Source organism: Pezoporus occidentalis, unplaced genomic scaffold, assembly GCF_034315485.1.
Source record: "Pezoporus occidentalis ecotype Australia unplaced genomic scaffold, CSIRO_AGI_Poc_V1 ctg83, whole genome shotgun sequence".
In the NCBI taxonomy this organism is placed as follows: Eukaryota; Metazoa; Chordata; class Aves; order Psittaciformes; family Psittacidae; genus Pezoporus; species Pezoporus occidentalis.
Window position 1 is genome coordinate 1,693,763 of NW_026916192.1, and position 25,873 is coordinate 1,719,635.

The window sequence follows — 25,873 nt, forward strand, 5'->3', positions numbered from 1 at the left end:
GAAAACTGCCACCTTGCTTCTCAATCCTTTGCTTTCAAATAATAACTGCTATAATCTTCCATAAAAGAGTTACACTCTGATGATGTCTGATTCTTCTAATTTCTTTTCATTAGATGCAGTTGAATGCCACTTACTGGTAAGTAAATTGTATCATCACTTCACTGCAAGCCACACCATTGAAAATGTAAGATGGCCAAACATTTAGTTTTGTTTTCCAACTCACAGAAATCCCTTCAGAGAGCTGTAGATTAACTAGGAACACTTTTTAGTGCAGATTCTTAATCTTAACTTCTTTCCCTCTCTCTACTATCACACTTCCAGTGATACTACTTCAGAAATAACTCTGAGCAGCTTAATGTGGTCAGGAATACTGCCTTTTAGCTGCCACACTTTTCACAGTGACTTGGAAATACAGCAAATTGGCCATTTCCACTGAATTCTTCTAAGTCCCATAGTTACAGGGGCACTGCAGCTCTGTATCTTTCTCCAGAGCAGTTTCATTAGCCAAGAGGGGGCTGCTGGAGGACCACAGGTTGCCAGTTCTCTAAGGGGGCAAACCACAGACCTTATGCTCAATCTTTTCACAACATAGTGTGTGCCTTTCATTTTCTGGACATTTTGGACAGAAACAACAAGCCCACATGACCTTTCTCCTTCCTTAAACTGCCCCATTTCTTACAACAATAAAATTAGCTTCTTTGCTTAAACAAATGTTATAGCTCACAAACCCTCGAAGCACAAAGGGAGATGTCAATGACAAAACAGCTCAAAAGGGCTATAAAACCAGGCACAGATGCAAAAACCTCATTAAGGTCATGTAATGTTTTGTTTAAAATGAGTGGATATTACGAGCGAAAGGAGTTAGGAAGATAAACTGTCCCAGCACTACGGCATTTAAGGGTCTAATATTTCCACTAGAGACTTTTAGTTTAGGGGGCTGTATCTTGAGTCACAGAGACTGAGGCTTAGCCTCCAAAACCCAGTCTCCAAAGTGGAATTAATCAGGTAAAGCTTTGCAAAGGAGGTTACACCCAGATGGCTCATTATGACAAGGTTGAATACTCTGCATGACTTCTTTTCCAGCTGTACCCCATATATATGCATATGCATATATACATACACACACACATATATATCTCCCAGAAACCATGCACAGACCTGAGGCAGGGAAGAAACCCCTTACACGTGCGATATAAAAGTTTTCTAAGCCATCACCTTACTGGCACAACAGCCTTTGCTGAGTCCTCACCCTCAGCTGCTCTCTTCTCACTTGCCCGTCAGCATCCAGGAATGAACTAGTGATGAAGCCCAGCCACACGCACTGCACAGACTCACCAGGGCTGTGTGAGGCTGGGTGCATGCCCAGCAGCCCTCCACTGATATGAAATGACACCACAATCCACACCAAATCCTCATTTTCAAGCTTTTGCTAGCTTGCTCTCTTCTACACAGGACACTTGAGCAAGAGCAGTTTCCTTTGTTTTGCTTTCCAGCTACTTTTAGCTGAGCCCTGAACCATGCTCCAAAAAGTCACTCACCTTGAAGTCCTTTGCTGGCATGTTTCTCTCATCCTTCATGAAGCATGAACCCCTACTCCTCCTAGAGGCTTCTTCCACAGAATACCCACAGCCAGGGTCTGCTGCAGTCAAACACATCTTACTTTCCCATGCAGAAGATGTCAAAACCACCTACACCTGCAGTCAAATCCCCCTCCCTCTTAAAGGGTGAGCTCACCCTGCCCAGCTGCTGCAGGGGCTTTTAGGGGGTGCCTGAGTTTGTGAAGGGAAAAGACATTCACAGAATCCTACACTGGTTTGTGTTGAAGGGATCTTCAAACTCATCCAGTTCCAACACCCTGCCACAGGCAAGGACACTTTCCACTAGAGCAGGTTGACTCCAAGTCCCGTCCAACCTGGTCCTGAAACCAAGCTCTGCTTGGCAGCCTTGGTTAGGAAAAAAAGGAGTATGCTTGCATGACATATGCAAAAGCTTGGATGTGTATGCACATCTGGAAGTGTGGTCTCTGTATGCTTCCAGTACATGAAAAGAAATGTAAGTAAAATAGAGAATCTAAGAAGAAAAACTGTAAGCATGGCCAAAGATTTTGGTACTGCATAATGCTGAATGCTTGGTCTATATTCAGCATGGCACTATTCGTGTCCTTAGTTTCCAGGCACTAAATAGGCTCAGAAGTGCCACTGGAGCTACTTAAAGGCTGAAATTTAGGCACGTACTTAAATCTCTGTTTGGCTGAACAAGGGCCAAAACATTCAGTACCATCTGCAGATACCCAAACTGCCTTGGGCAAAATGTTTTCCTTAATAGAATCCAAGGTTTTGTTTGTTTGTTTTTGTCTTACTGTTCAAATAGGAGGAAAATTAAGGAAATTAACAACAAATATGAATGTTATTAAAAATGTGGTAAGAGCTACAGAAAAGAAGAAACTGCAAAGAAATGGGCCCTTTAACAAAGCTGTGGTAAACTACTGCACTTCCTTTCTTTGCTGCCCCATCATCTAAGGCTTACAGCTCTCATCAGTCTGAGTTAGAGACAGCTGAGAAAGGATTTAGACAGTGACACCTTTATCAGTGAAAATCTCAGCAGCTATAAATAAAACAATTAACTGCAGCAGTGAAAGCTTAAAATTATCCCAAGAGTAAATTGTCTAAAATTTTAAAAGCTGACATCTGAAATTCCAAGGTGCTGAATTTGATTCTTCAGTGGTGCAGACTAGCAAGAACATACGCAATAGTAAGGAATTAAAAAGCGTGGATGGGTTTTTTGCTTCCTATCTCACTCCAACCTGATACAGTGAATTTCAGCAACAGCCTAGCTGTCAAGGTTATATCTGCACCATCATTCTGCAAATCCAAACTCACACCCCCACAGTGCCACTATGTCTTCGGGACTCCATTTCAACTCATCATGAAGCCAAGTCCCACAGTAACCTATTACTAATGTGGGTGATGAATGTTAAATGATGAGCTACTGCAGCAAAGACACAGGTTGCAAATTCTTTGCTCCTGTCTCAGCTTTTTTCATTATTACTGTTTTTCTTTGGAAAAGGCATGAGCAAAACCAAAGCTTTTTTTTTTTCCTAGCAAATTAACCTACTGTTTTCATGTACACTCTTGTCTTTACAGATTTTCAATAGCTTTCATGAGCTGTGTACATTAGCTCTGACTGCCTTCCTGTCTTTGCCTCTATACATAATGACAGCCATACTGAACGGCTATTACAGTTATCTCACTTTCTGGAGAGGATGGGGATGTAATGATATGTTGCAATATGTGCAATGGGGTATTACAGCTAAATACTCCTTGGAGTGATTGATGAACTATTTTGCAGTATGCCTGGTACGACAGTTCAAGGCGGGGGGTACTTATCCTTCTGTGCTTCCCACTTTTCCTGCTCCCGAGGTGAACTTGGAGCAGGAGCTAAAATGTAAGGGCTGGACGAGGGTGGTGGTGGAGGAATAGACTGAGACCCAGCAGAGAAAAGGAGCTGCTGCTTAGTCCCTGGGTCACGGCAGACAAGCACCCTTGCATCATTCTGAAAATAAGCCTGTACATTAGCAGATCCAATGTGCAGATGTAGCAGCTGAACCCAGACAGGAAATGAAGTGACTGAATAGAGCCATCAACAAAAGATTTCTGAATACTCCATCAAATTCAAGTCCATTATGATATTCTTCTAATAAGCCAAAGACAGGACCAGACGCTGATACCGGAGAGTGCTGTTCATGGCCATGGCAACAGCTCTGTGGTCTTGAACAAAGTCACTCATCTTTCCTGCCTCGGTTTCTTATTTGTGAACAGAAGACAATCCCCAGCTAGGGAAACAGTCTGAAAAGATCAGATCCTGTATGACAAAACACCAAAGCAAAGATGTTTGGACTCGATGACCTTAAAGGTTTTTTCCAACCTAAACAATTCTATGATTCTAACTTGCAATATGTATTTAACAAGTAGCAGTTGGTGGTAGGGTCACAAATACCTGCTAGTATATCCCACCCCACCGCCTTGCAGGGATGCTGAATGACTGCAAAACAGTTTAAAACATCTGACATAAGGTCAGACCAAAGGTCTGTTATCCCTGTACGCTCTTGGCTTGACTCACTACACCCCAGATTTTGCTGTCCTTCATTCTTGAAAACTTCTCAGTTTTTCATGCTTGCAAAATTGGTAGCTATGTGATGGCTTTCCTTTTCAGGAATCTGTTAGCACATATCTGACCAGGATTTGTACCCACAATAACTAGTCATCCACGTACATGGGTGTAAGTTTTAAGACACCAAGTGTCAAGCACAAGCACTGATCCTGTAATGATGCACCTGGACCCCAACCCAACTTTAACCCATACTACAATCGACTAAAAAGCAACATCCTGAGATTCTGCTTAACCATGGAGAAAATCAGAAATGCTACCAATGAATTCTGAGGCTTCTGAAATATCATGCGGATGCTTCTCCATCAGAGTGGAAGCAGTCTCATTGCTGCCAGTGGCTTCTGAGAATCTCAGGTTTTATGCTGAGTGGAAAATTAAAAATTGGTTCTATTTCTTTCATGCAGTTGGGACACGGTGTTTGATGGAAATGTATCACTTCCAAATCAAATGGCATTTTATGATTTAGTGTTTATTATTTAGCGGGGCTTTTTTCCATTCATGTTACTATTCCCAAAGCATCCTGGAAAATAGCAAAATCCCGAGGGCAGTATTTTTAGCTGAACTGTGCAATGGAAGTCCTTGATATTTGTCTGCAAAGTGTCAATCACCTTAAAATCCCAACCTCACTTACTATGGTTCTCCTTGAGCAAGTAACAAGGCTTGGCTGGCAAAATGAAATTCTGCAGTAACACACTGACAAACTCAGACCCACAAAGCACCAAATTCCCCTTCAGTCCGGATTTGAATGCATAAATAAATAAGGCTCTTGCGTTTATTTCTGTTGGAAGATTGTATTATTCCATTCTGCAATTATGGAAAAATGCAGAGCACAGGCAAGATTTAGTGTCTGAGTTTTTTGCTGCAAGACTTATGTCAGTAGAAAGGCATTTGTGCTCTTGGGAATCAAAGTGAGATTCACCCATTTGTGGCAGGTGTTTTAAGCACTCAGCCTAACAACCTACCCACGCATGGCACTACAGCAATTCAACGACTAAATTAAATCTCTGAATATTAAATTAATGATGGAAATCTAAAATATTAATATATTCTAATTGAATATTCTCCGATAAATTATCTAGGCATTCTCAGCAATTTGATTTTACTTTCATTTCTTAAGGAACTTTCAGCTGCATAAATACAGCTATTAAAGCAATTCAAAAAGGGAACATTTTCTGCTCAGACAAGAGAACTCTAAACACAAAGAGTCTAAAAATTTCTTTCATATGATTGATTAAATCATAGAGCCCAAGACAGCTGAATCATTAAATGACTGCTTTCCTTCAGTCCCTCTGGCTTTAGCAAGGACAATATAAATTCCCCATGGGTCTGAATACAAGGAAATACAATATGTATAATTACAGTATAGGCTCAAATGCTGTTGTAAGAGAATTTTAAATGGAGCATTTATGCTGTAGCTGCACTTTTCAATCCATAATGTTGGATGTGTGCATGCCTGTAAAGACCATAAGGCACTGGGCATCTGCTTTCTTTGACCCAGATTCCCAAATGGTATTCACTGGTGTAGCCCCACCAACTTTGGCAGAGAGGAGACTTTACTTCAGGATCTGGCCTTCTATTTCTGTGAAATGCTGGAGATAAAGAATGACATCTTCACACACCAGGGAGAATGAATGTTGTTCGAGGAATATATATAGTGTGGTATATGTTTAGGAGCCTGCTTTAAACTATGTGTTTAGAAGAAATTTCAATGGATGTGTCAAGAAAGTAGCCATGTGTTGTATTTCCCTTTCTTCATTCATTCCAAATGTGCCAAGCCCTTGTTTGGTAACACACACACAGAGGACAGATCAATACCAGAGCCAAGACCATGGCAACACAAATGCTTAATGAATCATTTTCCTGCTAATCTTTCTCTCTTTGGTGTCAGGTTGGTTTGTGGCGTGAAAACACAGTCAAGAGCCAAGAGCTGCTATAATTTACACCCTTTACCCAGCTTTCAAAGAAAGGCTGTGCCTCTACAGAGTGACACAACTTGCATGTTCTCCTGTTTCCTCTCCACTCTCTTGGCTTGCTCTTTCCTATCCCTGTCTGTCACAATAATGACCAAATCGCCCAATTTCTCAATTTCAGCTTGTGATGCTCACAGGGGTACCAAAGACAAGACCTACTGAGAGCCAGAACTAGAAAGATCTAGGAAGAACAAGGAAGATCTATGCCTATTTGTAATCAAGCCTGTCCATGTCTCTCAGGAAAAGTAAGGTCTGATGTCCTCTGGGAAGCATTTGCAAGGCCTTTTCTCAAGCTTCTCTCACCACAGACAGATGCCATCTGTCTTGCAGCTGGGAGTGAAAGGATTCTGAACTGCCAATTTCACAGCAGTAAGCAATGTGGTTGATCGAGGAGGCATGAGGGATTTCCTACAATAAAACTATGCAAAACAGTGCAAAGGCACATGCTGAAATAGCCCTGATGAGCTGAAATAGCAATATTGAGGGCTGATGGTCCAAGTCAGTGGGGATTTCACAGCTCAGTGTAACTCTGGGATTTTAGTCTTTTGGAGAACTGTTTCACTACTTTTATTTCCTGTGCCAGGAAGGAAGGACCTGGGTCCTACAGCACACAAATAGGCTGTGGAGGTCTAGAGTGTGCTATCAACCTTTTTCATATTAAGTACCCAATTTCACTGTAGAGCTTTACATGTGCCAAACCCACCCATGAGTCCATCGTAGGGCTGTGTAGTGCACTAGTAAGATCTGGCTGCTCCATCAACATGCATCATGCAGTATGAAACCCAACCAATCAACACCTCTGCTAAGAAGCAATGCAAGAGTCTTCAGGTATATTATATTCTACCAATTTTCCAAACCACTTCAGGACTTTCTGATTAAATTTACATAAAATGCATCCTTCCTTCTTATTCCCTGTTACACACATTAGATAACTTCTAGCATTCTTGTGCCTGAGATTACCAGCGCTCGGATATGAGAGAGCATGCTGTGCCTGTAGCATGCAATCAAGGCAGTTTGTAAGAGCACCGAGATCCTGTCTCGGTCACCCTCAGTGGATTTCACTGCTGGTGTAATGATAATGAACAAGCTGTTTATCATAAGAGGTCTAATGGGCAAATATCACATTTTTCAGTTTAAAGTTTAATAAAAGCAAGATAGAAAAATTAGGGTCTATGCGGATTGAGTTAGAGACATGCGATTCATAAGAGCTGTGGAAAAGTCCTGGAGAGAAAGCCGGAAGTTTGGAGCATCAGTAAAGGTGAATACGGTTGCAGTGGTTCATACACGATTATCTAACCATAGATGGGTCCTGCACAAGGCTGGTGGTCTTTTAAACTAATGCTTTTCATGCAGATACTTTCTGAAGTGCAAAAGAAGATAAAATACAAGATTATCTAACAGCTAATTAGAAGATAGATAATTAAGAATTAGCTACACATGTAGCTAAAATGGATGAGTCAGAAAATAGAAGGTACTCAGCAAGGGCACAACTATTTAATATATTATCTTAGTCGATAAGTGTGCCTGTGTGAGTCATTTGCTTGGAGGAGGAGGGGGATTTCATATTGGTTTTGTATTTTTAATGGGAATTTTTATGGACCTCAGAGTTGTAATAATGAGACTAGCTGACAATTAGTAACGAAATTATCCTCACTACAGTAAAATATTTCACAGCATGTAAAATATTATTCCTAATACAAAGGTAGAAGTGAAGCACAATGAAATTAAACCCGAGATCTTCATAAATGTTTACAAAATAAGTAAGCATATATCAATAAAATTTCGTAACTGTTTTCTCAGCTCAAAGACAAAACCAGTATTTGCAAAACATTTTCATAGCAATAAAAATTACTTTTTAGCTTATACACGTCAGGTGTTTATTTAAACTCTTTGACGAATAAGAAAATATTTTCAACAGCCAAACCTAATCAGAAATTCCTATTATTATTTTTTACATATTATCTTACTGAAATACATTTCCTAGTTAGTGAGGGTTGATGCATATGAACAGACACGGATGTTCCTTTGAAAGAAAAAACCCTGTAATTAACAGACGATTTTTTTTTTGGCAGGGATAATGTTTTGACATCTTCCTTTTTTCTTTTTCTTTCTAAACACTTTCTCATTTAATGTATTTTATCAGAATGAAATGGTTTAATGAGCAGAGAATTATAGTTGATCCCAGCTGAACCAGACAGGTTCAGCTTTTGAGGTATGTAGCTCCCATCAAGCTGCATTCACCTTTGCTATGATTTAAACTTCACTCAGGTACAGCCTTGCTAAAAATACTGACAAGTAACTAATCAAATTCCATAAAATGGAATTTTTACCTTCACAATAGGAAGCAGGAGTAGGAGGGAAAGTGAAAGATTTGCCTATGCATTTCAAAGTAGTCTAACCTATAAAAAAGCAAACAGCAAGTGGTACTAAGAAAATGTAGCTCTGGTAGGGCTCTGGGGTTTTCAGCATTCAGATTTTTCATGCCATCCCTCCCTGCCCTTGGGGTTAACCAGAACCAAAGATAACATAATGGAGGGACTGGTTTCCATTAGCTACACCTATAAAATGTAAGCTAAAGCATGGCTCTCTGGACAAAGAAAAGCTCAGTGTCCAGGAACTAGCACTGGGTTTGAATGCTTTATATAAAGTAGCAGAGAAAACTGACAGACTTCATTCTGTTCAAATGGATCTGAACTGTAACTTCACATGTGCACTTCTAGCTCCAGTTTGTGAGCAGATGGACGCAAAAATACTCAGCACCCAGTGAGCAAAAGCATGGGAAATCAGATCAAAACTGTTACCTAGATCTAGGAGACAGCAGAATGCTGCAGGGCAATCTGAAGATTATGTGGATGGAAATAGTCAGACAGTGCTGGTCTTTGAAGACGTTGATTTATCCTATTCTGGATAATTAAAGAGAAAAGTCTAACAGGGGAAGCTGTAACTCCTGCTAGGAATCACCCAAGCTTCATGTTCAGGGGCCGGCACATGGACCAGATGCTGCAGATGAGCAGAAACTCAACCCAAGCCTGAAACATCAGGGGTCTCATGCTTAATGAAGTTGCTCTCTTTGTAGGATCTTCCTTGCTGTATGTCAGGTGAAAAGGAAAGCAGCCCTTTGTAAGTAATTTCTTTCTTTCCCACCCCATATTTTACTTAATTTTTAGTGTTTCCTCTAGGATCTGTATTTAAAAACTGCAATGGAATCTATTACTGAAAGTGTGGGAGCTCTGTGTTTATATCAGCTAGGTTATCTTTCCAAGGTTACTTGTAGCTTAAGTGATGAATAGAAATTCTTCTGTACCTATATAAAATTTATTATTTGTCACCTTCATTAATACTGGATTTCTGTATTCTTGAGTCCTTCTGTTTCATCTCCAGACTGTAGGGGGAAAAAAGTGTCACAGAGATTTCAGTCCTTATAAATCAATAAATCAGTCACGGTAAGCTTGTGCCAACTTGTCCTCTCACTGCCTAGTCAAAGCTCAAAAGAAATCAGCAGAGTGGGAGAGGGCATGGGTTCATTTACAAGTACTCTCCTTATTTTTCACAGGAATTCAGGAATTAATCTAAATTATTAATCTGATTTAGTAAGATATTTTTGACACATAGAGTTAGTCTTCTCTTCAGACATTTCTTCAACTTCACAGGACAACACACTAATGGGTCACTCCATAGCCAGCTCTGCTGACCACACAAAGACTCCTTGGCTTCCCTCCCTGGTTTTCCAGGACAGGCATAAAAAAAATTTACCACCTGCTACCTTTTTATTCCTCGTCCTAATTCCCCAATTGCACAAAGAAACGATGCCAACAACTGGTTTGCCTAATACTTGATGAATTGGGAACACGCATTTTCAGTCATTGCATGAGGAGTTGCAAGCTTCACCTGAACTTCCAAAGGACTCCGACAGCTCCTTTCTTCCTCCCAGACATGGGCTGTGCAGAAGAGTATCAGATAATCAGTGTGAAACAGGTAATGAGGACAACTTGTCTGAGTCCAGGCACTGTTTCAAGATGACTAGGTGAACTCCTGAGAAGGGATGCCAATGGCACACTACTGTTGCTCAAAATAAGTTCTGCAATTTTATCACTTGCCATTTTCTTCCAAGGGAAGCTGAAAAAGTCTGCCAGGGATAGCTAATCTTTCTACTGCTCCAAAACCTGAAACCAGCACTCACAAGAGGAATAGCAGCGTGTATTTGTATTTTGCTAACACTTTCCAACAGCAATAATGTATCAACCAAAAGTGTCTGTCAGCGGCCCCTTTTCCCTTCTTCTTTTCCTGTCATTCAATAATCATTACAGAAAACCACATGGGTAAGCTTGATCTTGGAGATCATGCTCGTAAAGAAAGAAACTGGTAACATACAGAGGATGAGGGATCCATCTGCAGCAGCGGCAGGCAGCCAACCTCCTCCAGCCCCGCCACGTATCTGTACCCCGGCTCTGAGATGGAAGGGATGGCATACAGCACCCCCTCCTCGCTGGGTGCCACCAAACCCAGCTTTCCACCTGCAGCCGTTTTTTGGATGAGAGCATGGGCAAAGTGCCATCTTGGCAGCAATGCCAGCGTCTCTTGAGGGACTGGCTGGAAGGAGGCGATTAGGCTGCTGTTCAGCTGCGGGAGGGAAAACTGGGACACATTGCTTTGGAAAAGAAGCGTTTCAGCAGTCTGCAAAAGGCAACTTTTCCTGCGCAAGGGATGAACAGCAGAGAGCCTGTGCTTCGAGCCAGACCTCCCATGGCAAGGACTTGGAGCTTGCACTGCACTTACTCCGTCACTAGACCCACTGCAAGATTACCACTATCGTTATGTCTGTTTCTGCTTTCAGCTTACCCGAACCAGCTGCTGCGGGAAGGGTCCCCTGGAGTTCTCCGGCACATTGATGGGTGGGATGACCCAGTCTCGCTTCTGCCGCCGCAGGCCATTCGAGCTCTGATGCTGGCGCCAGGGGAGCAGAGTGTCGCTTTGCTGCTGCGCTGGTTCTCCAGGCATGGTCTTCCTTCCTTTTGGCTGTTTGGAAACAAGACAGCAAGGCCAGTTAGCGTCTTTCTCGCTCCTTAAGACCTCGTTCCCAACAGTGGTGCTTTCCTGCTTACAAATGGTCACATGAAACTGTGAAAGTTATTGTTACAAACGTGATGTATTTCTGCATCACAAAGACAAAACATGCTCTACCGGCAACTCTGCTGCCACTTCATTCTCACAAATATATGGAGCTGTCACCCTCGAATCAAGATGCCTCCCAGAATATATTGTCTTCATTGCACCAGCCTCAGGGAGATTCAGCAACACACTGGACTAAAGAGGTTTCCAAATTTCTAATAAATGAAGCCTACCAGAATGCAAAGAAAGAGAATTCCTTTACGGCCTATATCATGGGTCCAGTTTCATAGTTCAGAGTTACCCAGAGGAGGGAGTAAATGCTCCATCCATGGCAGTGTTCAAGGCCAGGTTGTGCAGAGCCTTGGGTGACATGATGTGAGGCATCCCTGCCCATGGCAGGGGGGTTGGAAGTAGATGATCTTAAGGTCCTTTCCAACCCTAACTATTCTGCAATTCTATGATACAGTAACCCTATTTGTGGTTCTGCAGGTGTATCCTGCCAAACCACAACCAGAAAGTCAGCTCTATGGCTGCAAAGGTGAATCAAGTAACTTAAGTTAACTAAGGTAACAGTGCTTCATGACAAATGACCTTGTAAGAGCTGGGTTTTGAACACAGATTCCAACTACACATGCTTCTACACAAACTGGGAAGTAACATATCTCATTCGGTAACAACTGGCATTAGTTGGGGCACCTTTGAGTCCCTCTGTGTTAAGGTTTTTTTAAACTACAGATTCTGCCCATGGCATATTTCATTGTTGCACATTAAAATGTTTGTTGTGGGGCCATGGTTTGGACTTAAGGAGTCTGCTTCTTTATTAGAAGACTTCAGCCTTACAAAACGATACATCAATGCACTGTGGATTTGCAGAGGCTCTTCAGAGGTTAACCAGTCTTAATACTTAAATATTCTGTGGCTTCTAGGATTCCAGGCATTACTTGTGTTAAGTCTGCAGAAAAGATAACTAACAAAGACAAGCTTTTTTTGCCATATGGTGACCTGCACTCCCACCAGAAAATGCCCCCCCCCCCCCCCCCCCCCCCCCAACCCCCCCCCAACAACCCAAAAGCCAATGTCCCCAAAAAAACAGGACACAGTAGGAAAAAACATCAAAGTATTTTCTGAGGCGCCTGCAATTTTAGACAACAATCAATTTTCCTCTTACTTCAAATGTAGGAACTGAAACACCCTGCACACTTGCAAGCAGTTATCTGTACACACTGATTTCAGTGGGAATCATTACTTTACTGTTTATGGTTTGATGTGAATCCATCCATTAGCACATTTCAATTCTTGAACTGGAAGTGCAATGAAGTAGGCAGTTACCTCAAAACTATACAGTATATGAAAACTAAACAGTATATGGAACTGAGTGGTGGCCTCAAAGCTGCATGGACCTTCTGGATGCTGAGAGATAGGCATCACAGCCAGGAGGCCATTCTCACAGCTTGATCACGACTCCGATCCTTGTTAGCTGTGGAGGGCAGACATCCACTGGCTGCAATCGCTGGAAGCATTTGTGCAAAAATGCAGCTGTTTTTTTCCTGCAGACCTTAAAAGCGAGCCAGGTCCAGAACTGAATTTTCACAGAATACACAACAACAGTCTTTTTCAGTCACACACAGAAACGCGTTTTTCAAACCCTCTCGCACTCTCACCACCAAGTTGTTTTCTGTTTTGTGCTTTGCTGTATAAACACCTTCAACAGGCATTGTCACTAAGCCCCTGCAAGATCAGTACACCACTATTCAATATTTAGATGTTTTTCCTAAAACATGCTCACTTAAATGTATAATGAACAAGGAAACAGCGTCATGATGTGGCAGTAGGAGATTTTCTGGGATATTCAGTATATTGGTAGGCACTGTTGACTTCATCCTTCCTACAGGATGCAATATGCTATATCCGATAAAGTTTTCATCTAAAAAGGGTTCTATCACCAGAAAGACATCTTTTCTGAACACTGATGAAAACAATGTTATAAAGAAGAGACCCAGAAATGAACGCCAACATGGAACAGGAATACCAGACATGAGTGACACAAAAAAGTGGATATCCCCCTTTTCTTTTTTTTTTTTTTTTTTAATTGGCTTGTGATTCCCAAATGGGGATCCTTTGAGAGCAGGTATTTGGATCAGTTTGTGTAATTGGGAAGTGAGCGTGGGGACAGATTATGAAAGGATGGTCAAATAATTTGTGCTCTGCTGAGTTTACACAGTGGAATGAGTCTGAACTAAAGACAGACTTGAGAATTAACACAAATCCCAAAGCTCCATGTATACTGAAATAATTAGTGTCAGCTCAGCAAGGCAGTACCAGCCTTTTTAGTCTTTCTGAAATACTTGCTGGCAGGTGACTAGACAGTGACTAGCTTGCTTGTCACTCTTGATGATGTTTTCCTACATTAGAATAAATCATCAACATGACTCTGAATTTGGTATGTAGAATTTCAAAAGCGTCTTGCAACAACAATTTTTTCTTTGAAACAACAGCTCTTTTTTATCTTCATTTGTTGACAATGCATTCTCATGACCTTAATTTCTCTGGTGTTGTTTAAATACGTTGTACATGTTTTCTGCTGTTTAAAAGCTGTGAGACAAATGCGGTAACAAAGTCTGGTGACTATAAATGCCAGCACTATTCAGATCTCCGACTGAAACATCCAAGAACATCTCTGGAATAACAGCAATGACTGACCGTGAGCCCCAGAAAATACTCCTGTACTTCTGACTTTGGAAGGATCTCAAGTTCAACTCAAAAGCAGAATGCGACACCAAATTAAATTAAGTACAAAATACAACTTCCAATTCTGTTTTTGCTGAATAACAGCTTTCACTGAGAGAACAACTGCTCCTTCTTTCATGGCCTTACTGGCCATATGTTTTCCACAATCCCAGACAGACATTTCCAAAAGATTATATATTACTCTACCTTTTGTAGTGTCATCGGAACAAAATCTGTCCAAAGTTCTTCTCACAATCAAATCAAGCACCTCTAGTGCTACTGCTTTAGGGCAGTTTCGATCCACTTGCTCTTCTGAGGTGCCATCACCTCTTACATATGGTCAAAGGATGATGGACATTTGCAGCAAAAGAGAACCCAGTCTATGAATCACATGCCCAGTATGTTAAATTACACTCCATTATTAATAATGGAGATAATAAATAAATTAAACCCACTCTCCATTCTGAAAATTACACAGTGACATTTGTAATTCATTACAAAAGGACCAAACACCAAACATGGAACATGTGAGTATGGTCTTTGGCAATTCACAGACAATTAAATGAGGATATAAAATATCAGGTAATTCAGTAATTATGCCTGTCTATTAGTTTAGGACATTGATAAGCCAGAAAAGAAAACAAGAACAGATGAAAACCTTCAAGTTCAAGGAGAAAAAGTGATTACAAAGCATATGATGAATTGAAACAACAGGAGAAAACACCATGCTGGGATGTAAATTTGGATTCAGTATAACCTGATACCTTAGTATTCATATTAGGGCAGAATTTTTTATGGCTTAACATGCTAGCTGTATCATTTAAAGCCTACATTCTGGAAACTTGCCCTTGAGTTGTCCAGTGTCCCCTCCAACGGGCCCGTAACTGCAATTCATGTCTGCACAATGCCAACATGGGCAAATTATAATGCGGCCATTGGATCTTCTGCTAAGAAAATGCTCCTATCTCTGAAAAGCTAAACTACAATATTTGTACAATATCGGGCAGTTGTAGGACAGGGAAAGTCTCTCAGAAACCATCCTCTTCAAGTTTGATCAAGACTGATGAGCTGAGGATTAACAGCAGTACAGCGGGGTAGAATCTACCCTACAATTGCCTTGCCACTCTTTCGGGTTTTCTGGGACTATCAGTTAGAGTCAACTAAAAACCATACTAAAGTCAACCAGAAACCTTTCACTGAGATGACAGGTCAAGCTTTCAGATAGCAATGTGAGGTTGAAGGAGGCATAGTCTCATCTGCAAGGATTATGCAAAGATTCTACTTTTAAAGGTTGCTCCACAGAAGATGTAGGGCTTTCTCAAAGTCTATGTCAGTAACTTCATTAGCATCTTACAGGAGTAATTTCCAGTTCCTTTTCAGTCCAGCACTGCATTTAATGACGGTGAATACAACCCGCTGCATTTGGAAGGGGATACATAGCTAAACCCTTAGGGACTGTCAGACTTTAAAGTCAAACAGATTTAGGAAATCTTACTCCAAACTGGTGAGGTTGTATGGTTCTCCAGCTAACTGTATTTATGCCATGGCACTGAGACCTCAGGAAAATTCCTTGTCTGCATTTAGCACTGGCAATAAAAGATAAGTCAGAATAACTATCCAGCTAGCCAGTGTTAGTCCATGGCTTGTCAGCCTTTCATTTGTTGGGAGACTCGGACCAAACTCAATCCTTACTCACAGAAGAGGTCAAAAAATAATTCACTGAAAGAATAGGACACTCGGGACCCCTATAGCCCCTCAAGCCCTATCCTGCTCATGCAAGTCACTGAATTTTCACTAGTCCCCAAATAAAACCAGTGAGTGTGAAGAAATACCAGCTTTCACCTTCCACTACACTTAGCAGTAGCCAGTCTCGCCAGCTGGCACGTCTCCCTTCCCAGCCAACCTGCCTTTGATATCCGTCAGCCTCTGGCTACAGAGACATCTGGAAGTTATTATCCAGCAGAGCGTATCACAAATCCATTTACATAATATAATATCATACTTTGTGTTCCTGCTTAGCTGAACATTTTGGATCACTCTAATGTTAGGGTAAATAAACCACCATTCTCTGCATATAAATAACAGCGCATCTTAGGGTACATTTGCTGGAGATTATTAATTTTATAAGGCTCAACCTGCAAAACAAAATGGTCTAGATTTAGCACTAAAATATATTACACTTGCACTTGGAGTAAAAAGTACTTGCAACTCGAGGAGAGGTAATAAGGCTTTTATTTCCAAAGTATCAAAATTATTTACGATTTAACCCGTGTCTTATTTATAAGCCCATCTTATTATTTTCATAGTCTCTTTAACACCTCCCACTAGACATTTTTCAGAAAAGAAATAATACTTGGCTTGCTTTGGTTCTAGTGTCACACCTAAGGTTTAACTGAGCCAACTTGTTTTTAATAGATTTTCATTGATACAAGGGGATACAAAGCCACCTTTAGCCCATTGCTCAAACAATTTTCCCTTCATCACCTATATCAATACCCATTTTGAAAACTGGTACCATGGTACAAAGGAAAAAAAAAATCTATTCAAAAATATTTAACCTGAAACATTTTTGCTTGTTTCCATGGTAGCTGTGGAAAAGACAGGAGAAAATGGTATTTACCAAACAGAAAATAAGACAATGAAAATATAGCTTAGTTCTTTAACAAAAGGAACATGAGAACGCTGCAAAATAAACATTTGCATGAATTCTGTTCTAAGGAGACAACATTTTGCTGATATCAGGGATGGCAGTGGAGGACGAATGAGCCCTTTTTTCCCAAAATGCACTATTTCCCCAGTTTTTGATCTTTTAGCAGAGAGAGATATTTCATTTTGTGTTCTCAAACAGTATAATGAAAGGGTTGGAGAACAAACAGCAAATGTATTTACGTTGGGGTAATTGATTCTTTTTTATTTAGGTCATTGCTGAATTTGACAACGTTGTAGACAGGAAGAAAGTAGTTTTAAGATCAGACTTTTTGTTTTAGACTTTCATTTATTACAGCCATTCTATGTGAAGGTATTCTTTAGGAACTACACAGGTTAGGAATCCATAATCTGTTTTTCTCCTTATCCACCTTCTAGAAATCTGTTATGACTAGCTGTATTAGCTCTATTTACTAATAGGTGTAAGCTGTGGTAAATTTAATCAAAGATAGCTTCATGTCACGTCCCATTACCATCATGGCATAAATTGCTGTTCATGAGTGATTTGTGTCAAAGTGCTCTGAAAACTAGTGTTTTAGCAGCAAGATGTTCCAATGTGCACAGTTCTTCAGCAGGGGCATTAAATTAATGTGTTTGCAGAGAAGCCACTAATCGACAATGGGACGTGTTTCTGGCAGTAGATTTCCACTTTAAAGATAATGAACAGTGTTCAGATACAGAGAAGAGCCCCCACTGCTTCTAAAACTATACTAATAATTTCTCGTATAAACAGAATAGAGGGAACCAATCCTGACAGGATATTTCAAGTGCCAAAACAAGCTGTTTGATCATCACGACTTACAAAAGCAAACAGTGGAATCTCAGTGTTTGTGACCTTTATCAAATCTAGCTATGTACAGCCAGGAATGGTATGTTTGGTTAGGAACTCATTAAACAAAATTACCTCTCCATTTATAGAAACCATACAAGTACAGTATAAAACATTTTAATTAAATCAGCTAGTTAAGCAAAAATTCATTACTTTTTTTTATCAGCTAGCAGTGGGGCTGCATAGAGCAGTTCACATTAGAGTCAATTAGTAAGAAAAATTGTCAGATTTGGCAAGTGCATGAGCTTCCAGAACACATTAGCTGACGGGGAAGAAAAAGTTTGCCTAAAATCTCACAGTTACTGCCCCCAGAGGAGGAGAATGAGCCAACGTAAAATGCACACACATGCATCAGCCATGCCAAAGGCCTGTTGCTCCCAAGGAGTCTGTGTCAAAGCCGAGCAACTGCCTTTATATGCTCTCTTCCTCGAGAGCTGAAAAATGAGGCATGCATGCAAATCTGAGGTTGTTGGGTACCTGGCTGGCTTTGCAGGCTTTGGACAATTTTATCCAACTAATACAGTGTGATCAGTGTGACTGAGGAATAAAAACGTTCCTTTGTGCTATAAGGATGCAAAGCAAGGAAAAAGCTGAAGAAGAATAACAGGTAAAACCAGGGGATTTTTAAATAGAGAACACAACACTCTGGCTTGTAGCTCAGGCAGAAGAACATCCTTTCTTTGCAAAAGATGCAGCAAGACCCTTAGTGGGCAACTGTAACTAAAGACTGGACTCCAGATTAAAGAGACATCTGCTAAAGCTGCCATAGAAAACTATCATTTAAAAAAACCCCAAATATAATTTATTCACTTTGATCAGAAAAACTAACAAGGTTCATGGCCCGAGTAAGCCATGACTGCAGCTTGCCCCTTGAGGCAGAACATGGCTTTTCAGGTGGCTGCTGACCATGAGACCCACTGGGACAGAAGAAACTGATTTCCCAGTACAATTTAACTGAAATTCAGAAATCGCCTGAACTCACCCACACCTTCTTTTTGCCTAAACGTTCGGTGAATTATCACTGTTTTAAGTTGAAATCTGCTAAGGCACGGGCACATCTCAATATGCTTTGCTTTAGTACTAGCAGAACAGCACGCTCACATTCATTACTGAGCAGACATAAAATGTGAAAGACGCCTCTAAGGCAAGGGAAGTTTCAGCTGGGGTGGAGAGGCAGAGCTGTGTTGAAACTCATTCTGTGGTATGCATGCTGCAGTGATGATCAGAGGTCCCTGCTGGACCATGCACTGCTTTCAAGATTTCAAATGATGCTCTCCCTCTTCCATTCTGTGGAAGAATCACATACCAAAGGAGGTACGTAAGAATCCATTGGTCTTTGGTGGAATCTTTTCTGGTTCCCACAGGTTTCAAGCACCTGTTATACCTTTCTTGTCATTGTCAGGCTCTGATTATCACAAGAGCCTTCAATGAACAGGAGAAGATGACATCATTCGCAAAGCACAGCTCTCGATGCACTTTCTCATTTTAAGGCTTGAACATCTTATCCCAACACGAAAAGTTCTGATGAGACTGTTTGCTTGTATAGCGCCGAACATCAACTTGACCTTTTCACATTCCCTTTCTAAGATCTAATCTCACAGTGCTTCTTAGGTAGGATTGTTTAAGAAACATCTAAATTACTGTTGCACTTTACCTTCTAGTGTTTACAAGAAGACACTTCTATTGTCAAGTTAATGTCATTCTCATAATTGGAAGAAGAAACACAATGGCTTCAGAACTACAAGTACTTCTCAAGAGCATGGCTATTGAATTACAGAATACTACATAGTTATTACCTTTTCCAATATCTATAGGACAGCAATAAAGGTAATAGATCTTGTCATATACTATACAGTAAACCCCACTACCCCAGCTTGATACTACTTCTCTCATTCTTCACGTATTTTTTTGAGAAAAATGTGTGCAGTATCTGGGCTAGCAAGCCGAGTTCTTCCTCCTAGATAAAACTTCTAAGAAGTGATGCGAAAAATTGATCCAAAACACATTTCTTTTGCTTCTAGAACTCTGCCTACTACAACTGTTCTTCATCACAGAAAGGAGCGGGAGCAAATCCACCCCTTAACAAGCCTGTGAAAAATTCTAATCTCATTTTATTTTTCTAAAGCCATGAGGTTCAGAAGATAGATGAATTAAAATAATCATAATGAATCAAATGTAAAAACATTCTCTCTCTTCATAATGTTTGCAAGGAAAAAGATCATAAGAGATTTAACAGATCACAAGCACCACTGCTACTTTAGCACAAAGCAAAGTAATTCATTCTAGTACTTCTCTCCCCAGTGCTTGTGTGTGAGTTTGCCCTTTCAAGTTATCCTTTGGTTATTTCAAGAGGCTCTTGAGAAAAGGCTGTTCTTCTTTTAATTCCCCAATTCTAGAGTGCACCTAAGCAAATGCTTAAAGTTGAACATGTGAACACATTCAATTTATCTCCATTTGTATGATGACATTTAAGTGTGTGTTTAAATGTGTCACTGGCTGGAGAGAGTGTCTGAAATACCTGCTCTTCACTGGTGGCAATGACAGGCAGCTGAGGCCATCTGCCTCTGCCTGGCCCTCCTCACTCAAACAACATCCAGCAAGCAAGGACATGGCCTTCAGAAGCTGGAAGGAACCAAAGCCCTTCTTCACCCTGAGCTTCTAACTACCAAGCTGTCTCAGCTTGCTAGGCTACAGAAAAAGATAGGTGGACACTCACAGCCCCTAATAAAAAGGTTTATTTTAATGGATGTGCCTGCATGAAGCAATTTTTGTCTTCACTCGAACTCATGTTTAGACACAACTGTCAGTGGATAACCACAGTAGTAAAGGTTTCTCTAGGAAATTCAGTCCGAAATATGTTTTGGAAGTGGCAGTCAGACTTCAGCAGTTAACAACAAAGAACATGAAACCAGAGGTCAAAGGCTTTGATCTCACAAGGGCAAGGCACACATCACAGGCAGGCAGTACGCAGCAGTCCAAGGGTTTTGTTTTATCAGAAAAAAAGCTTATTTCCGCATAGGCAGTTCAATCCTCAGGACTTCCTTTTGTGTGAAGCAAGACAGATCCGGAGTGAATTTCACTTACAGATGATCTTTCTAGTACAGCTTTGAGCCTGACCCTTGCTAAGATGCTGACTATTAAAGAACTAAATGCAGCAAGTGCAGTGCTTGGAAACTTCCTATAGTGGGCTGATTTTCCAAGGCAATGAGCACCTGTATGTCAGATCTTATCTTGGCTTCACTGCAAGGCAATGTGATTCAACACACCTGAAAATCAGGCCAAGTATTTCATGTGTTTTCACAAACATCACTTTCATCTCATGTGATGATTAAATGCTAGATGCTCAAATTCACTTAAGCATGAGGTCAGACAAGTTCACTTGAAACATCTTCATTAGACTCCCACAATTAACATCAGCAGTCTCACTGGTAATTATATGATATTAATTTATTAGTCATCAGCTTTCTCATCTTTTCCACTGATCTGATTTGTTATACCCCAAAACAATGTCTCACAAGCTACCTAAAGGAAACAGAAAGCTCTGTATCTACTCTCACTGACTGTGATCAGTTAAGGCCTTGTTTCACTGATGAGGATACAGAAATAAAACTGATGCCGGCTCCTGTTTTACTGGGCTTAGCTACTGTCTTGGATCCCCGCAGAGGTAGTCAAACAGGACAGCCCCAGAATAATAACCCAGTACTTATGTGTATAAATATGGGCAAAAAAAGGCAGGATGACAAATACAGTCTCAATTCTTCAGCTCCTCTCCAGGGATAACACAGGTTGATGGGGTGAACTCCATCCCCCTGATGACATATGTAATATCTCATCCCAATGCAGGGGAACGAAGGAAAGGGAACAAATGCAGGGGCTCTTTTTCCTGTTTCTTCCAGGTGCACCCACTTGAGAGCATCAGGAGGACCAGGAGCCTGGGAAGCACAGCTTGCACTTCAGCTGTCATTTTCTTCCATCAATGGAAAGCTGCATCTTCATTGCTCCCAGGCCTTGTGTGGAGAGAGCATCCTGGCTAGCACAATAACCGAGGTCATAAACAAGATCAGTGCTGAATAAGCCTTTCCTTGCCCAGAGACCTTTGTATTTGTGATCAGCAATAAAAGGCTGTACTGGAATTTAAAATCTCAGCCAGGTAAAATGTCAGAGATGATTATTTAAAGGCTTTAAATAAAAAAAAACCACTCTGGCTGTAAGAATCAGCCTTTTCACATTCATATTGTATGGCTGTGGACTCATACCTGGGTTATGAAAGAAGCCCAAAATAAAATGAGATGTAATAAAACACAAGCTGAACTTAAGCAAGGATTGATTTCTGACAGTAGCTGCAAGTGTTTTAAACAGTAACTGCATACCCACATATTTGCAAGATGTTAATTGCACAATTCCCAGTGATTTAACATCGCAAGAATTAACATACTTCAATGTTCAGGATTTCAGAAACTAAGACAATGAGAAACTTCAGTTGACATAAACATGATTCAAAGAAAAGAATGTGTTTTTTTCTAAAATAAGTCACTGGCAGCAGATGACTGACATCCTACATGTGCTGAATATACCCTGTATCTCCAAGCTCTTTTGCTGTGAATTCCTTTCTATGCTGTATTTCTATGATCCTGGTTTTAACTCACAAGACGGGAACCACAGAAAATAGATAAATAAATAAGAAAACTTGTCAGATATGCCTTAACCCACTTAGACACATACAAGCCCTGAAAAATAAAGAAAAGATCAATATGAAAGAGTGGGCCAGAACTTCAGATGGGAAGAGCCAACACAGGGAGCAGAAGACATTTGTTAGCGAGGAGTGATGTGGAGGAGCTCAGACTATAGTACAAATAGGTATATACCTATCCAAGTACTTAGGAAGACTTGAGTTTCTGCAACTAAGAGGCAGAGGACATTCTGAAGACCAAAATCTTCATCAATGTCACTGTTCACAAACAGAATCTTCATTTTTAGACTTTTGGTTGAATCAATATCCAGTTGTTCAAAATAACACCATGTGCTCTTCGAAAAGAAGACATTGCACTGCTAATTCCAGATAAGTAAAGCCTGGCTTTACTTTGTTTTTGTCTGGAACATTATCTCACTCAAGATTATCTTTCATAAATACTGACACAAGCTACAGGGGCTTTATGTTATTTCATAAAAAAACTTTTTTCTTTTCTTTCTCTTCTTCTTTCCAAATTATACCCACAGGTCCAACTGATACTTTCAATTGCAACAACAGGCAGCCAGACAAGAACAGTACAAGAAATTTTATCTTAAGTATTTATTGTTATGCCAGAATATCACTCAGTTTCCTCTGGGGTAATTCAGCACTCCTGTGGGAAATATGTGACCTCATTTGCATTTTCTAATTGAATTGCTATCAGGTTTCCTGCAAGACTGAACAAAAAAAGTTCCCAGAGTTACTAACATCACTTGTATTAACCAGGAAAAAAAGTTTATGTTCAAGTGCTTGCTGGGGAGGAGGGAAAACTGTATGCTTCATGTATCATAAAATACATTCAAAGAATATTTACCTACTTTGCTATCATTTCCTCCTACTAGCATGAAACTTTAACATAGCAGTTAGACTTCCTTCATTACAGAGGTTACCACTGAAAATGTGCAGGTCTGCCCCGGTTATACAGTCACCTTTAGCAGTTAGCACATTTATAAGGCCAACACTATGAAGGACGGGAAGCTGTTGTCCTACTGGGTCACTCACCATTAAAATGTCAGCTTGTGCGAGAGTAACAGCACAGTTGTGGGAGCTCATGTGCAGGTATTGACACCAAACCCTCTGATTTTGCAATGACAGCAATGTTGATATCCCCACAGGAACCACCCTGAACTCATCTGCCACCCTGAAAGCATGCTGGCCACCTCCGAAGCTCTCCCAGCCCATTACGGACATTTCCAGTCTTACACAATGCGATGATAAAGGATCACAAATCCAGAGGCTCATGTATTGAGGGGTTTGTCCTCTGTGCCCTCCTGGGAAATAGACCGCTGACTCCACTTTGCAGGCAGGCTACAGGAGACTGGGTTTGCTCCGCCCAGAATGCACCAGGAATTTGCAGCAGAGCAGGGACCTCACTTCTGGTCCCCCAGGACCTCAGCCAGTATCCCAACAATGTTGACTTCTATAACATTTATTCTGTATTAACCTTCATAATAAACCAAATGTCTAATAATTGCTATTCCAGGAGAGCTAATCATTTTCTCATGAAGCTTTAATCCACGGATAATAAGGAACAAGATTTTGATTTATCCTTTCAGAGGGGATTCAGAGGGGTAGCACACAGTGGGGCTGCTCTAGCTGAGGGCCATCAGTCATGGAGAAGCCTACAGGAACACAGAGGGTGCTGAGCAAGGCAAAGGACTTGTTTGTGCTGACAGGGATCAGCAGGTGCACTAAGGCAAATTTCATGCCAATTATTTTTAACGGCTGGGAACTGTTGGGCATTTTCACAAAATCAGTCACAAATTTACAAAGTGAAATGGAAATGGAGATATGTGCCAAAACAGAGAGATGGTCTCTCTCCCTCTCAATCCCGCTCCCACATCACCTCCACCCTTCTCTCCCATATTTGCTGTCTACACATCCTGAATATAACACAATACTCTAAAATGCCTTTTTAAAAACTACGTATTGAATCATATTACACTATACAAAACCAAATGTGAAATCCGTTTCTAGTAAAAGCCATGACTATATAAGGGTCATGGTCTGAAACGTGTTGAACTGGATATTGTTAGGTTTTGATGCTTTTTTTTTTAGCATAAACACTATTATTTTTAAAGTAATCTCATAACCACATTTATTTCTTTAGTAAACAAAGGATTATTTTGCTTGTGGAAAGCAGAAGCATTTAAATAAAACACAAGTCAGACGCCTGCCATAGGGACCCAAAACTAAACTGCTTATGACCTTGTCATTAGTCTTGTTTTCCATATTTTTCCAGCCTGAAACTATACACTAATAAGGCTTTTAGAAAGGAAAGATATGAATTTTAAAAAGCTTAGTTCTTCCTATTTTCAACAGAAGAAGAGTTCAGCTTACGTTAACGTTAGCTCAATTTCCAACCAACTATTTTACTGAAACAGAACTATGTGATTATTCAGTTTTCACTTTGCTACACTGAGGAGGAATTTAAAGCGGTAGATAAGAGATCTTACTTTGTTCCTGCAATATTTAATTACTTTTAGAAGAAAGCGGTATTTCTTTGGTTAGTAAATGCTAAATTCAGTTGACATAACATACAGGGCTTAATTATATCTTACAAAAGCCAGAGCCTTACTGAAGAGCAGCAGAAGTGTGTTTATATGACCCTGAGCCATTCAAAACCTGAGAGGTCAGCCCACGGGGCTACTGGTAGATTTAAGTTTCTCTAAGTCTTTTCCTTCTTGTCTCACATGTGGCAAAAGTCCTCCCAAATGGCACAGACACACATGGCCGCATTCTGATAATATGGCACAGAAAGTCTCTCCCTCTTTCCCCATCCTTTCTTGCCCTGCCCTCTCTGCCCAAGCACTGCAGAAAAGCAGAAAGGAGAATCGAGTCTTGCTATTTTGACACTCACTGTGGCTTATTAATCCCAATTACGGTCATGGCCAAGTGACCTTGCCTGTCCCTGAACTAGTCATGGCTGTTAGCCAGGACACACACCTCCATTCTTGCTTTGCAGGTCTTCAAGATCCAGCAATAAATCAGGCTCTTCAAAATCATTTTCCTGCCAAATCCTGCTTAAATGTAACTGCCCAACCATCACAGAACTGGTCTTTTTTCTGAGTAAGCACCAGACAATGTAACTGCGTTTAGTCAGTGTAGTACAGAATCTTCAGCCCAGACTAACACTGAAAAGGAAGGAGGAGAAAATGAAAAGGTGAACTGCTGCTGCCAGAGATGATATGGAAGAGGTGGGACAGAGATAGCTACTCAAGGAGCAGACCAGAAGAAATGTGTCTTCCTGGAGCACTTCCCATTTACAATGGCACGTGTAGCCCGCCACTGTGCTTAACTGAAGCAATACTGCTCTCAGATTGCCAGACAGGGGCAAATCTTTCCTGCTCTTCAGCTACATATATGAAACTAAGGATAAAAGAAAGCACCTGTAACCCTGTGTCTGAAATACTGAAGGGTCCTGGCTAATCACTCATCAGCTCTGGGAAAGGGAAGATGCTGGCACTGAATGGAGGGAACGTTTGGCACTGTGGTGCCATGTTCTGCTTCCCTGCCCGGCTGGCCCGTGCTCCATGTTAAGCATGTGTCCCTTATCAGGCAGCAGCACTGTCCTTGCTGCACTGGAACAGAACAACCCCAAATCTCCCCTCTGGAAGCCCCCCCCACCCTGGAGCT

General features: G+C 40.9%; 1 protein-coding gene across 3 annotated transcripts in view; it reads right to left on the reverse strand.

The window, feature by feature from the left end:
* LOC134156213 (cadherin-4) overlaps window positions 1-25,873 on the reverse strand; it is a 459,282-nt gene that overhangs the window by 152,190 nt on the left and 281,219 nt on the right. For 2 of the 3 annotated variants that reach the window (XM_062604082.1, XM_062604083.1), the window contains one exon: window positions 10,977-11,153. In XM_062604082.1, the coding sequence (XP_062460066.1) occupies window positions 10,977-11,153 (177 nt within the window). Of the gene's footprint in view, window positions 1-1,538; window positions 1,672-10,976; window positions 11,154-25,873 lie in introns of those variants that run through there. The other variant, XM_062604084.1, reaches the window with a different exon arrangement.